The following is a 14,161-nucleotide window of genomic DNA, read 5'->3' on the forward strand; positions in this document are numbered from 1 at the left end:
AAGACTTGCACATAAGATTATGTAGCGCAAGTTTAGCTAAAACATGATTGGCATTTTGTTTGCAATGTATATAATCCTAAATGGAAAAAAATGGGCTCACTCTACACTGGATTCTTTCCAAATTACAATCTTTTGACATTTTAGAAGTCAAATTTAATGTGAGAATATTGTTATAAAAAGCAACAATATCAACATTCCAGAAGATTTTTGAAATGATATATATTATTGATCATGAAATATCACATTTACCACATTGGCTGGCCTTGGGCTAATCAGAATCCTTCAGCCTAATACAACTAACAAAGTTATTGTGAAGATAAAATGCAGGGGGGGTGGCATGTATCCTTGCAGATTTGTACATTTCCCCATTTTAATAACACTCCCAAGAGCATCTGGAGAAAAAACCCAAGATTCACAGTCTTTTCTGTGACTGAATAAAGCATCTGGGAACAGCAGAGGGGGGAAGCAGTACCATGAGCAAGAAGAGGCTGTACCCCAAAGATGAGAAATTGGGAAAAGTTAAGGGGAGATGTACCTTTGAAAGGCAGCGATGCAGAAGGCCATGGGAGAGAAGCACTGTGGCGATAGGGTGGAAAGTAGCGGAGCAAGCAGAACTGGGGAAAAGAAACATACAGTAAGCAGGTTCGGTCATTAAAGTACCTTCAAATGCAATTTCTGGCACCAACATAAGCATAGATTAACCCGTGTGAAGCATATTAGTAGAAGGAAAATATCTGTTTATGACTGAAACTTACAGGTGGCTCATCTCCTGTTCCGAGAACGAACATGCTGACTTTCAAGTACCCTTTGGCACCTGAATTTGAATCTTCAGGGTCATTTAGAAGCAGCCATTTTCTCATGGCCGCGTGTCCTGAAAATAAAAAAGAGAGAAGATAGCATCCCTTCAGGGAAATAATATTCTAGTTCTCTCAAATAAGCCATAAAGACTCCTTCTTTAAGGAGTCACGTTTAAACTGTGATGATAACTAGTGGCAGTGAGAAGCAGGAGTATCAAGCTTGGAGGGGAAAGGGGGAGGAGGCCATAGCTCACTGGTAGAACATCTGCTTTGCATGCAGAATGTCCCAGGTTCAAGCCCCAGCATCTCCAGTAGGGGCTGATAGAGGCTCCTGCCTGAAACCCGCTCCAGAGAGCTGCTACAAGTCACTATAGACATTCCTGAGCTGGATGGAACAACGACTTGGTATGAGCTGGGTATGATTGGTAGGTGGAGTGGGGCAGACCAGACCAACTCCAAAGATTGCTGCTGTTGCAGGGGTCAGCACACCTGAAGTGCAATGGATGACCCACACCCTAGGAAAACCACCTTCATAATCATGGTCTGCCCCCTGCCAGCTATTCCACTTTTTTTCCTAGGAGGGAAATACAGAAGATAGAGCCTTAAAGGCACATACTCACCAGGTTCATCGTAGACATAGCCAATGTCAATCTGCAACAAAGGTTTAGCATATTAACACTCCAGAAAAATAGCAACAAGGAAAGTACCATAGCAGGAAGTATAACAATTTTCACAAATAAAACTTCAGAGCTTCCATCTTTTGTGAGAAATGTATTCCCCTTTCCCAACATTTTCATTACAGATTTGGTAAGAGGGTAAACAGAAAGCATGTGGTGAGACATCAAGAATACTTACTTTAAATTCCCCCATTAGACTGTCGGCACGTAAAGAATAAGAGTCATATACCTATAATTGAATGATAGGAATGGAATAATGTATTACTTTTATTCAACAATAATGAGGCAGTTATAAAGAACATTGTTAGTTTTACTTACCCGAATGCTTATTGTTTCATCAAAGAGCTCTGAAGGGGTCATGTGGACATTGTAGTAAAACATCTGTTAAGTCATGGGAGGAAATAGCTTGGTTATTAAATCTGAATATTCATGGGAGTTAAAAGACACCAAGGATTCAGATGAGGAATTTTATTCATGATTGAGGAAACTGTCCGTTTGAATCCAGCACAAATGCATGTTACATTTTTTCATATGACTTTCAGTCCAAGTTCTTTCATCATTTTACAGCACAAAATGGGACTTCTCAGTATAGGAAATCCCAATGATTTCAACAGTTTACTTCCCAATATGTTTGTTTAGGATTTAGCCATCTTATCCATCTCTCTCATAAAATATGGCAACTAGACTTAGATTGTACAAGGATAAGAAAGTAGCTTTGCTTTACTCTTTTTTACTGAGAACAGTTAGCCACAAGGAGTGGGGTGAGAGTTAAAGATAGAAATAGATAAAATAAGTTTTTATTTTTTTCCAGGTAAAAAACCTATGCCTTTCAGCTAGGAGATTATCAAAGATGTGTATTACAATACCTCATCAAAATAAGGATTGTTGCCTCTTTTGATTCTTGTTCTGTGTGTCTGACCACAAATGTGTACTTTCACAACTGGCTTTATGTTATTCCCAGAGAACTGACGTCCTTCAATGACCCTGACACGAATCTAACGCAGGGAGAAAAACAAATGAAAATATTAGATCACTGATGTGTTCCTTTTATCAGCTGGTTTCTCATCATGTCACACTGACAAAGTGTTTCTTTTCTTTTATTGTTAAAATAAACTAACCAGCAGTACTGGAATCTATCAACCAAAGTCAGACAATCCAGAAGAACATCTCATTCTAATGTGCAGAAACTAGAGTTTCCACTGGCTACATGGAACATTCCTGGGCCCAAACAAGAAATAAAACCACTAGATTTATGGAGTGCTGCATCCTCACTTTTAACTCTGCTGCGTATCAAATATCGATGAGGGGGGCAGGAATACTCCAGACTTCACTTTTAAATCCTGAGATTTTTTCATACCGCTCCTTTGCTATTCTAGACTGGAGCCAACAGACATTACACTGGGGGAAAGAAAGATTTAAATGAGAACTTCTGAAACGTCTGGAGATTCCGGATCAGAAAAATTACACATGCTTACTATGCATGAATTTTCCTTTTCACTGATATTTATCATGCAGTCCTATGGATTACACCACTGTGTTCAGTGAGGTTTACTCCTTGGCACCTGTGCACAGGACTGCAGCCTGCGGTCATCCTGAAATCTGGCATATTAGGTCTTGCAATGCATATGACTTATCAACTCTACAACCTGGAAGTCTTGAGGCTTGTTAGAAAGCAGCCTCCGGTTTTGCTTTCCTTTGGCAATTCGACGAGCAAGCTGAGTTTCACGGGTGCCACGTGGACCACCCTGGGGGACGGGACCAGCTCCACCGTCAGGTGACTCCTCATCACCTCCATCTTCTTCACCATCTGCCAAAGATATAAATCAGTGCGGTGACTGGAGAAACGAGATGAACATAAGCAAGAACAACAAGGACTGGTGTGCTCATTCCTACGCCTGCAACTACACCGCGTGACCACGACTTTACCTAAATACAATTGAGCGTATGCTGCTTGAAGGTGCAATTAGGCAGTGACCTCATTTATCTAGTATAACCAACTTTTCTATACGAGGATATTCAAGGCAGTTCACAGCTAAATAAAAAAGCATCAATCCGAAAACCAAAACCATAACAAAAAATTTGCATAATATAAAATGTTATACGGGCTACCGGGGAGGGGGGAATAATACCAAACATTAGGATAAAATACACATTTCACAACAGTTCAAACTAAAATGAGGAGCAACATAATGGGAGGGTTGTTTCCAGCTATTGCCCCCCCCCTTGCCTTTGGAAGCCTTTTAAGAAGTTCCTGCAGGAGAGAGACTCTGAGCAACATCATGGAGGGCTATTTCTAGGACCAAGGTGGAACTGTCCAGCTCCCTTGCTTATTTTTGCTGCTGAGAATTGCTAATGTAAACTTGCTACATTTATAGTATTGAAATGTTGTTTCTCGTATGTTATTATATTTGCTATTATGTTATTTTGCTATGTTATTATGAAATTGCTTTTGCACTTTGATTTTGAAATGCTTTCCTGTTTTCTTTGTTGTAAAAGCCACTCTGAGGTTGAGAAGGTTTTTTTTTTGGGGGGGGGGAGGGTGTAAAAGTGGCATATGAATAAAATTATTAAGTTAATTAAAAACCATTATCAGTAGGCATAAGACCCAAAGCGTTGTTGGAATAGCCGTGTCTTCACATATTATACCTCCTTTAGAAAAGTTTTTCTTTGTTTTTTACAATTTCCACGTCACTTTCGCATGCACCTAAATAGCTCTGGTCAGGGTGGGCTAGAAGAGCAGGGCATTTGATGTTCCGCTGAGATAGAGAGTCAAATAGGAGGTTCATAAAATATCCGACTCTCTGGCAATTTAGGCCTGTAAAGGTCAAAAGCAGCACTTTGAATCAGAATGGAAACAAACAGGCGACCAGGAAAGATGAAAAAAAGTATCAGAGTGATATGTTCCTGTTCGTATGCTCCATTTAGCAATCTGTCAACTGCATTTGACCCAAGTTTTGTTCCCACATTGTCATCAAAGGCAGCCTCACAAGGGGCATGTTATAACTCTCTAATCCAGAGGTTTTCAACCTTTTTGAGTCCACTGTTCCCTTGAGCAACTACATTCTTTCTGCGGGACCCCTGTGGGGCTCAGGGGCCCAGTTATGTCACTCCTTGCCTGCCAAGTTGGCAGCCTCTCACCCTTTTTCGAACACCCTCTGTTATGTACTGAGTTGAATAGGATCCAAACTGCAGCAGTCTGATTGGTCCTAGAACAATAGGATCCAAAATGCAGCAGTCTGATTGGTCCTAGAACAATAGGATTCAGAATACAGCAGTCTGATTGGTCCTAGAACCACCCAATCCAGTTCCAGATAGAAGTGAATCTACAACCTGATTGGCCTACAGGAGAATTCCAGAATTAGCCAATCACGTGCAGCTCATTGTGTAAATAATGTATATAAAGCAGATACTTTGAGGAGACTTTCATTCCCTCCGCACCACTATGAGCTGAGTAAAGAGCATGAAATCCACTCTCGACTCTGAGCATATTTCACCCTCCCTTGTGGAGTGTTCCCCCAGCCTCTGCTCCTCTCCCCTCTCCTTGGGAGTTTTCCAAGCAGCCGCTGCAGCAACCCCTGGTCTCTGAGCTGCCTCAGCTCCTGGCAACCAGCACCCCCTGGCCAGATCCAGAGGCACCATTCACCTGGGGAGCTTGTAGCCAGGGCTGCTGCAACAAACAGCTGTGCAAGCCTTTGGGAGGCAGAGATGTGAGAGGGCATTAGAGGAAGGAAGGGAATGAAAGAGAGAGGCCAGCATTGCCCATGGCACCCCTGACCATCATTCAAGACACCCCAGAGTGCCACGGCACACTGGTTGAAAACCGCTGGTCTAATCTGACTCTGCATAGGATATGAATGACAACTGCATAATTTGCACTACCATAATATTGCACTACTCCATGTGAAACCATTTTATTTGGAATATGCTGGGCTGCAACACAGAAATAGAATTTACTTCAGGATCCTGGCTTTAACCTATAAAGCCTTAAACGCCTCAGGACCGCAATACCTCAAGGACCGCCTCTTCCCATATGAACCTACCTGTACCCTGAGATAAACTTCCAAGGCCCTCCTTCGTGTGCCTCCTGCTCAAGAGGTCTGGAGGGCGGCAACACGAGAATGGGCCTTCTTTGCAGTGGCTCCCCATCTATGGAATGCTCTCCCCAGGGAAGTTCACCTGGCACCTTCATTATACATCTATAGGTGCCAGGCAAAAACGTTCCTTTTTAACCAGGCCTTTGGTTAATCTTATTTACATCCAACATCCTTTTAGAATGTGGTTCTTTTTGGGGGGTGGGGGTTATTGGGTTATTGTTTTTGGTTTGATTTTATATGTTGTGGTCTTGTTTGTGAACCGCCCTGAGACCTCCGGGTATAGGGCGGTGTATAAGCTGAATAAGTATCTAAAATATAGATCCTCTCTTCCAGGTAAATATGATATTGTGCATCCATCTTCAACCAGGAACTGAAACTGTGACATTCACAATGGTGTAATAAAATGCGGCAAATCCTCAGAAATTCTGAATTACAAAACTTTACCACAAATAATTAACCCACAAAGGGCGTCTCCCATAACGTATTTACTCATGATCCCTAAATAGAGGGTTTTGAATAAATTTAGTAAGACTTTCTCAGGAACTAATATTGTTTATTCATACTATTTTTCTCTTTCAAAGTAGATTTCATCTTCACATACTTTACTGATCAGAAACCAAATTGCTAATTAAAAAAAACCCCTATCTGCTTATGTATACAAGATACAAACAGCTGCCTCAGAACTTCCTAATAATAATAACAATAGTCAATTGTGTGATTAAACTATCTGTAGGCTGTACCACTTCAAAGTATAGATGAGGGGTTGTATGTTGTTTTGCAAAAATACCTTGCAAAAGTAAACTCTTATTTTCAAGCAGACATCTGAAAGCAATACCTCCTTCTGTGTCACAAAGCACATTTTGCATGAGTGCTTTTCTGATTTAAGAGAAGTTAATGAAACATTTCTCTTGTTTAGGCCAGTTCCTACCTTCCAGCATGTTCCGTTCCTGGGGAAAACACAAGAGCCTAGCAGATTCACTTTCCACAATACAATTTAAAGTTTAAAGGTGACGCTACTTGATGAAAACTGGAAGAACAAGTTTCTGTAGCTTGGGGAAAGGTTACACCCTGGCCTCTAAGTATATATTTTTAACTAGCAAGATCCTCCTTTCTCACCTGGGAGTCAAGGCCATACAACCTATGACAATACAAGAGGCTTTCTGTAAACTAACAAATTGGTTTTCAAGACATAAAAAGCTAACATTTGGGAGAGGCTTTAAATCATAAGTGACTATCTTCGGCATTAACTACTGAAACAGAGAGCTTCAGGCATGAGTTTGATTTATAGAGGCAAGCAAGGTGACACCTTGAACGTTTAGTGAAGTGGAGTGTGTCATAACTCTGAATTAGAAGAGTTAACTTAGAATTTGGGATGGGGCCAGCTCAAGGCATTTTGGCACCTGAGGCAAGCCACAAAATGGTTAGAAACAGAACTGTAGAGTTGAAAAAGGACCCTGAGAGTCATCTAGTCCAAGCCCCTGCAATGCAGGAATGTTTTGCCCAATGTGGGACTTGAACCCACAAACCTGAGATTAAGAGTCTCATGCTCTACTGACTGAGCTACTTAAGGAGTGCCCCCTCCTGCCAGGGTACAAGGGAGTGAGCAAAGTTCTACATAGAGAGCAAGGGAGGGAATATAATAAACCTTACCCAACGGTTGAACTGTGAATCAAAGGTCGTCATAGGGGGAAAGAGGCCAACTCTGAATCATGCTGGTTGGATGCAGAGCCTAAGAGACCCCAGAGGGCAGACTCTGCCATTTCCTTCCTAGGGGTGGGAACAGACCAGCAGTGCCTCCTATTTGCCAAGAGGCCGCTGTGGAGGCAGCATGGGGAAGCTGTCAAGGAGGTGGTAGTTTCAAAGAGCATGTGGCAGTCGCAGCTGGCATCACAACATCAGGCAAGGTGTTCCTTGGAAGCTGGATTTGTCACCTTGCCTCATGGGTGGGCCAGCCCTGATGTTGGGGATTTACAATATGGACCTTTGAAACTTAACTTGAGGTACGATTACAGGCAACTTTATGGGGGTGGGGCATTTGCTTCCAGAAAAAAAGCATCACTTCGAAGGAAGGAAGAAAATGGGGGGAAACAGAACTCCTCTAAAATACCAGAGAAAGTGACTGGAAAGGATAAAAATTTGTTTGCAAGTGTCCCAGGTAGCTCACCTCCCACAGTCCATCCCCACAAGCAATTTTCTCCTCAGCCAGCTGAGCTGGGTTGAGCTAAGAAAATGTGCCGGTGGCTGGGTGGAGCCCAGCTTAAAAAAATGTTCCTGCACCTATCATATCCTGTCTAGTTTGGCTCTGAAGGACTATCATAGAATAGATAGGCTGTTTTATTTGTTTCCTATCAGCCCCATTTGGATGTAATGGTAACTTTATGGCCTCCTACACCTTTACCAGCCCATCTTATGGCACAGCCACAAGGAGGTAAGTTATACTTCCACTAACCAGAGTTCCAGTTATATTTAGGCTACGTACACATAACTGGCTTAAAGTGCAACAAGGTCTTTCCCTCCCTGCTGTGCTTCAAGCCACATTTGCATGTTGCCGAACACACCAGAGAAGGCGGGCAGATGTCTCCACCTGATGCACATCAAGTTGAAGCTCTGGCTTGAGGGCAAATGCTTCAGACAGCAGTATTTCTCAAGAAACTGCAGGATGACTCCGCATCATGGGTAACGCCTGTGTACACCGATTTGAGAGCCCGTGGGGGGAGCACAGTGGATCCAGAGTAAACAATAATGTGCACACAGCCTGGTTACTCCAAATTATGGTTAGTTCACCCAGGCCTGTGGCTAGAAATACAGAGCAAAGGTAAGTCTGGAAGAGCCCTAACTTCTGTGTAAGCTTTGTGCAAGCAAATCATCCTGAATGCTCAATAAGCAGGGTTGTTGGAAAGGGTCTGAACTGTGGTTTATGGCCATGGCATGTCCTGCAGAGTTCAGAGGAGATGGGAATCCCTGGTCAGTTTAAAAACAGAAGGATCTGCCCCAGGGAAGGAGAAGGAAGATCCCACAGGTAATCTGTGAGCCCCAGGATCTGCCCCAGGGAAGGAGAAGGAAGATCTCACAGGTAATCTGTGAGCCCAAGTTATATCAATTCTCCATAAGAACCTCATCCCCTGGCTGCTTGGTTTTCCTTCTAGAGGCTTGTTGTCTTGCTGTGTACTTGCAAGAAGGAGATTATTTACCTAATGTTCTTAGCTGAATATTGAACTCTGTTGGTATTTAGAATATGTAGGAGTTATTTCTTAATCTTATGGGATCTGTTAGGGTACCAAGGGGTTGCTCGAGAGCAAGTAGGCAAATGCCTCCCTGCTCAGCTGTGAAGTCTTGCTTTTGATGCCAAAACAAATTTTCTCTGTGCAGAGCGCCACTCTCCCATGGTTGGCTGGCAGAATCTGAGAGTGGGTGGTCTTTAAACCTTCCCCAGCAGAGTAGTTTCTTGATGCCCAATCTGCGCCTCCTCTCTCGGCGCGGAAGCCTACTGTGCAGGGAGGGCGTGGGTAACGGAGAACCTCTCTCCTCCCCACTTTGCCCAGGCAAGGTGTCCTGGCACCGCCTCGCCTCCTCCGAACCCTGAAGCTCCTCTCCACTGGAGGCGTGGTTACTCTCCTCTGCTGAGGAGGTGCTGCTTCCCACAATCTTTGGGGGCTCTCTGTAATCCATCCGGCTTTTCCCCTCTCACCCCTGAGCCGATCGCAGTTCCCTGACAGGATCCTTACCTCTTCTCTTTTTTTTTTTTTTTTTAAATCCATAATATATAAAGGTGAGAAATGGCTTTTGCAACCAGTTGTTTTTATCTTAATTCCCCCCCCCCTTCCCGGCTTTATGATCTATTGTAAAGTCCCTTTCAACCTCAATAAAAATACATTTTTTAAAAAAGGAAACAGTCTGGCTAGAAACTCTCTCTAAAAATCTAGTGACCTTAAAAAACAACATTCCTGTGGGGAACGGAAAAGGAGGAAGGATTCGGGGGGGGGGGGAGCTGAAATACCTTCAGTGCCTTGTGCATCTGTTCCCCCTGGGTCATTTGGATTCGGAGGTCCAGCTGGTGGCTCATAGCCCACCACCAAATCAATTGTTGCCTAAATTAAAGGGAAAGAAAAATCACAAACATATAGGATCGAAAGAGCTTCTTAGGTTCATGCAGAGGAATCGGCAAAAGCCTATTAGGCTGCCAGCCCCTAATCTCATGTCACAATAACACTTTTCAGATTTTATTGTGCTTCAAAAGAAACATAACCCAAACTCTTGTTTGATTGCAGAAACAAATGTGCATAATGGATAGGAAATAAAATTGCACCCAATGCCCCAAAAACTGTGCAAAATGGCACTTTCCTTACCCACCGTAACACCTGCCTCCACACACACTTTCCCTCTCTATAGCAATTTTTAAACTGATCAATGCAGCTTCCATGAAATATATGTTGCCAAAATGTTTCCTATGCTGTTGGAATAGATTATACTGTAAAACATGCAACTACGAAAAGTAAGGAGGTCACTCACGCCGGTTTCCAGTCCCTTTTCATTCAGCAGTGAAACGAGCTTGAATGGAAGCGATCTGCTTTGCGTGCCTACTAGTTCTTTGAGGGATACAGTTGCTGTGCCAATTAACCTGGAAGACAAGAGGGAAGGACGTTGCCCAGGGATATGATTAGAGTCTTACAAAAAGGACAGAAAACCTTTCTTTGATCAGTTGCCATTTCTTAACCAGCATTTTTGGCAGGAGGGCTCAAGTCAGTTCTAAAAGTTTAGGTGTTGTAAATGAATATGGTGCAATTTATTGCATTAACAAATAATCACAATTTACAATAGACATAATATATCACAAGGACAGGAAGAAACATGATGGACAGAACAATTGCCACATACAGGAATAACAAGGAAAGAGTTTGAATGCTTCACCTGCAGGTGTATAAATCATTTAATGTGTCAATACGAAGGGAAGTTGTTAAAACTGCAGTTGCGATATAAGGGATTGTTATTTTGACAGGAGCATAATTGGAATTTATAAGATTTATAAATTTATAAGAATGCAGAAATAAAGTAAATAATCAAACCATCAATTCTAGCACGCGGGGAGTAACTTAAATTGCATAATTTGGCATCTCAATGATTGGTATTATTAACTGTATTATTATTTGGCATTGTTATAATGAGGCTTTTATTGGATTGTTGCAATTGGAAACTAATAAAAATATTATTTAAAAAAACCAAATAATCACAATTTGTTAAGTTTCTAGTTTTGCATTCAAATGCATATGAGATGTTGACAAGGTGCTGAGAGATATTGGGCCGAGTTTAGCAGCTTTTATCTGTACAAAAGAATTATTCTTTTGCTTCCAAGGTCCTCAGCACTGATCACCTTTTAATAACACCTGTCCAGGTGTTGGAAAGAGAGGGGAATGGCATTCCTATCTTGGTCTGGGTCCCCAACCTCCAGAACAGTTATCAGCTCTCAAAGCTGACATAATATATTTTCTGTTTGATGGTATTTTCACTGTGCAAGAGTAAGTCCCCACATGAAAATCCTACCTACCCCATGTGCAAATACTACATTATTTTAGCTAGGGGGGAGGGAAATACAGTGACCGTGCTCCAACATCATGGCAGCAGATGAGACCTAGTTCCTCTCTCCTCCTCATCCTCCACCTCTTGTAGCCCCTGTACCCTCCTAATCTGTTCTAAAGGGTCCCCCAATGCTTCAGATTTTGGAGCAGCACAGGGGGTTGCATGGAAGAGGGGAGGAAGGCTAAGTCTCATTTGCACAACTGGACTGTCACAGCTGGATGCTGCCCAACAATTTCCACTTAATGTTTGTTACAGCAAGCGTGACTTATGTACATGTAATTGAAATACTGTATTTACTCGAATTTAATGCTCACTTTTTTGGCCGAATTATGTTGTGAAAATTAAGGTGCACATTATATTCGAGTAAATCTGGCAACACCTATTCTTTCCTAGTCTACTCTTCCCCTTACCCTCTTTTCTCCCTGTGGTGAATTATAATATTGTAAGCTCCTTGGAGACAGGGGCCTGTCCTCTTGTACAGTGGTACCTCGGGTTAAGTACTTAATTCGTTCCAGAGGTCTGTTCTTAACCTGAAACTGTTCTTAACCTAAAGCACCACTTTAGCTAATGGGGCCTCCTGCTGCCGCTGTGCTGCCGCTGCACAATTTCTGTTCTCATCCTGAAGCAAAGTTCTTAACCCGAGGTACTATTTCTGGGTTAGCGGAGTCTGTAACCTGAAGCATATGTAACCCGAGGTACCACTGTACTGTGCAAAGCTCCACACCCAATGATGGTGCTATAGCAATAAACAAATAAATAATAAACCAGGATTCATATGGAGATGTAACCTTAATGCATGAACAGTTGCAAATTAAGACAGCACTTCATATATTGCTGAAACTGTTGTCCTCATAATTTTAAACGTCACTGAAAATGGAGGCGGCATTCAATTCATTTCTTAAGTGTAATTTGGTTAGACAGTCCCTCACACTATGAGGAAATGGTATCGAAAGTTGGAAAATTTCAAAACCATCCTGACTGTAAATCTGTTCTTACACGGCTGTCATAAGGTACAAGGGTGTGGCTGCTCACACTGTCAACAAGATGAGACAGCTTCATTTCCATTATCTTTGTTTAAAGACATTTCCTTACAGAAGCCTGCTTGTATTCTCAGACACAGAAGTGACATAGGTAACTGCTTTTAATTTGGGCGGGGGGGGGGAGGAGGGGGGATCACTTCAAGCTGCATTTGTACCACTGCATTTGTACAAGAAGAATTACAGGCCCACAGCTCTCGATCTCCACATCATCCTCTTGCTGAGGCACATGAAGGAAGAAGTGACAAAGCAGAGATTTCAGACTGGCCAATTTCTCCAACAATGCAAGCACAAGGACCATCAGAGAGGTGTGTGTGGAAAAGGCAGGTTCCAGGTTGCATGGCGACCAGTTTTACCCTTCCAGCTTCTCCTCCTTTGTGTAGTAAAGTGGGCATCTCAGCTGGTCCTAAGTGGGGGTGAGGGCTTCACCGGGATGGTTGCCTTGGGGAGAGAAATTCTATTCTGGGTTTCCATCTATTTCTGTATGCTTCGGAAGCCTGTTGTGCATCTCACTTCCTCTTTTTCAGGGTAGGAGCCACAGTTTCCCTTTTTGGACAAGTCTGTTTGAAGCTCCTTGAACATGCACATTCCTGCCAGCTCTTATCACACTACTGTACACAAGGCTGTGAAAAAAGTTTGCAAGAGTTTTGGGTTCTCCCTGGATTCAGCTGACTCGTTTTGCATTATACATTTGTGTGGGCTTATCTATAAATTGCCTCTAATTGCAGAACAGAAGCTCACTTGCACATTCTATTTTATAGTGTTAATTTAGAGCTAAGGACATTGTGTTTCTTAAAGGCTGTATTTTAAAAGAAAGAAAGAAAGAAAGAAAGAAAGAAAGAAAGAAAGAAAGAAAGAAAGCTCATACAAAGGAGCCTTCCTAGATAACTATAGCCATCCCCATTTTTCCACCGCACACTTTAGGGCTCCAAGAGCAGCTGTGTTTAGAATATTCATTCTAAACACTTTAGGGCTCCAAGAGCAGCTGTGTTTAGAATATTCATTTCAACAACATTTCCCATTCCAAAGTTGCATCTGTGCTCATTAGGCTGCATGCACACCACACATTTAAAGCATGTGACTCTCCCCGCCTCCTGGAATTTCTGAAACTGTAGTTCACCCTTCTAAGAACAATAATTTCCCGTACCCTTAACAAACTGGACTTCCCAGCATTCCTTTGGCATGTCATGTGCTTTAAATGTATGGTGTGTACACAGCCCAAGTCTCAACAGCTGTCTTTAGGGAAATTGCTTTCATGACTGAAGGATTGATTACTTTAATGCTCTTATCTAACATGCATAATCCTTCTCTCTAGGCATCACAGATAATAACAAATTCCTCCCTTGTTGAGTACTATTGTCCCTACAGATCATATTCTGAATTTTACATTACATGCATTGCAATCTGTCCCTTTGCTGCCACTGATTTTGTTGGACACTAATGGGACTTAAGCAACCTTCGTGCCAAGTAACTTCTAACCAATTTTCCTTCCTGCCAATCAGTTTGTTTTCCTTGTGCCCTGTGACTTCATTCACTAGGTGAGGTTATGTGGATGATCCCACAAGATGCATGGCCAGGACTGATTTATCTCCAGACTGGGTTATTGTTTAGTTTGTTGGTTGGTTGGTTGGTTGGTTTGGTCTACCAAAATAGTTGCATTATCGAACAATTGTTAGGGATAACAATAGAACAATTATGTCAAAGCAAATTGAAGAAGTGGGGGGTGAACCTCAGCACAAAGTGCTGCCTGTAAGTGGCATTTGCAATGTTCGTTTTATGAGACCCCCCCCCTCGCCAATTCACACAGGATTTCCTTCATTTAAAGCAGATAAAATCTAAACTGGGGGCATCCCTAAACCAAGATGCATAAACTCCTATTGCCTAAGGTTGTTGAGCGGCAACTTTTTCCTCTACCTCCTTCAACATTAAATGGGTCAGGATATATCCTAACAAAATTTCTCATAGGATTGCAGACAGCACAG

At 42.3% G+C, this 14,161-nt stretch overlaps 1 protein-coding gene across 5 annotated transcripts in view; it reads right to left on the reverse strand.

The window, feature by feature from the left end:
- The window catches only part of MYOF (myoferlin), a 77,250-nt gene that overhangs the window by 50,559 nt on the left and 12,530 nt on the right, over nucleotides 1–14,161 (reverse strand). For 2 of the 5 annotated variants that reach the window (XM_083443563.1, XM_083443562.1), the window contains exons 4-12: nucleotides 10,078–10,186; nucleotides 9,566–9,656; nucleotides 3,121–3,281; nucleotides 2,341–2,469; nucleotides 1,793–1,855; nucleotides 1,653–1,703; nucleotides 1,418–1,448; nucleotides 756–871; nucleotides 536–614 (exon numbers count right to left, since the gene is read on the reverse strand). In XM_083443563.1, the coding sequence (XP_083299689.1) occupies nucleotides 536–614; nucleotides 756–766 (90 nt within the window). In that variant the 5' untranslated portion in view covers nucleotides 767–871; nucleotides 1,418–1,448; nucleotides 1,653–1,703; ... (3 more) ...; nucleotides 9,566–9,656; nucleotides 10,078–10,186. Of the gene's footprint in view, nucleotides 1–535; nucleotides 615–744; nucleotides 872–1,417; nucleotides 1,449–1,652; nucleotides 1,704–1,792; nucleotides 1,856–2,340; nucleotides 2,470–3,120; nucleotides 3,282–9,565; nucleotides 9,657–10,077; nucleotides 10,187–14,161 lie in introns of all 5 variants that reach the window. The other 3 variants (XM_083443561.1, XM_083443560.1, XM_083443564.1) reach the window with 2 other exon arrangements.

This window comes from Podarcis tiliguerta, assembly GCF_965153285.1.
Source record: "Podarcis tiliguerta genome assembly, chromosome: 5".
NCBI classification, from domain to species: Eukaryota; Metazoa; Chordata; class Lepidosauria; order Squamata; family Lacertidae; genus Podarcis; species Podarcis tiliguerta.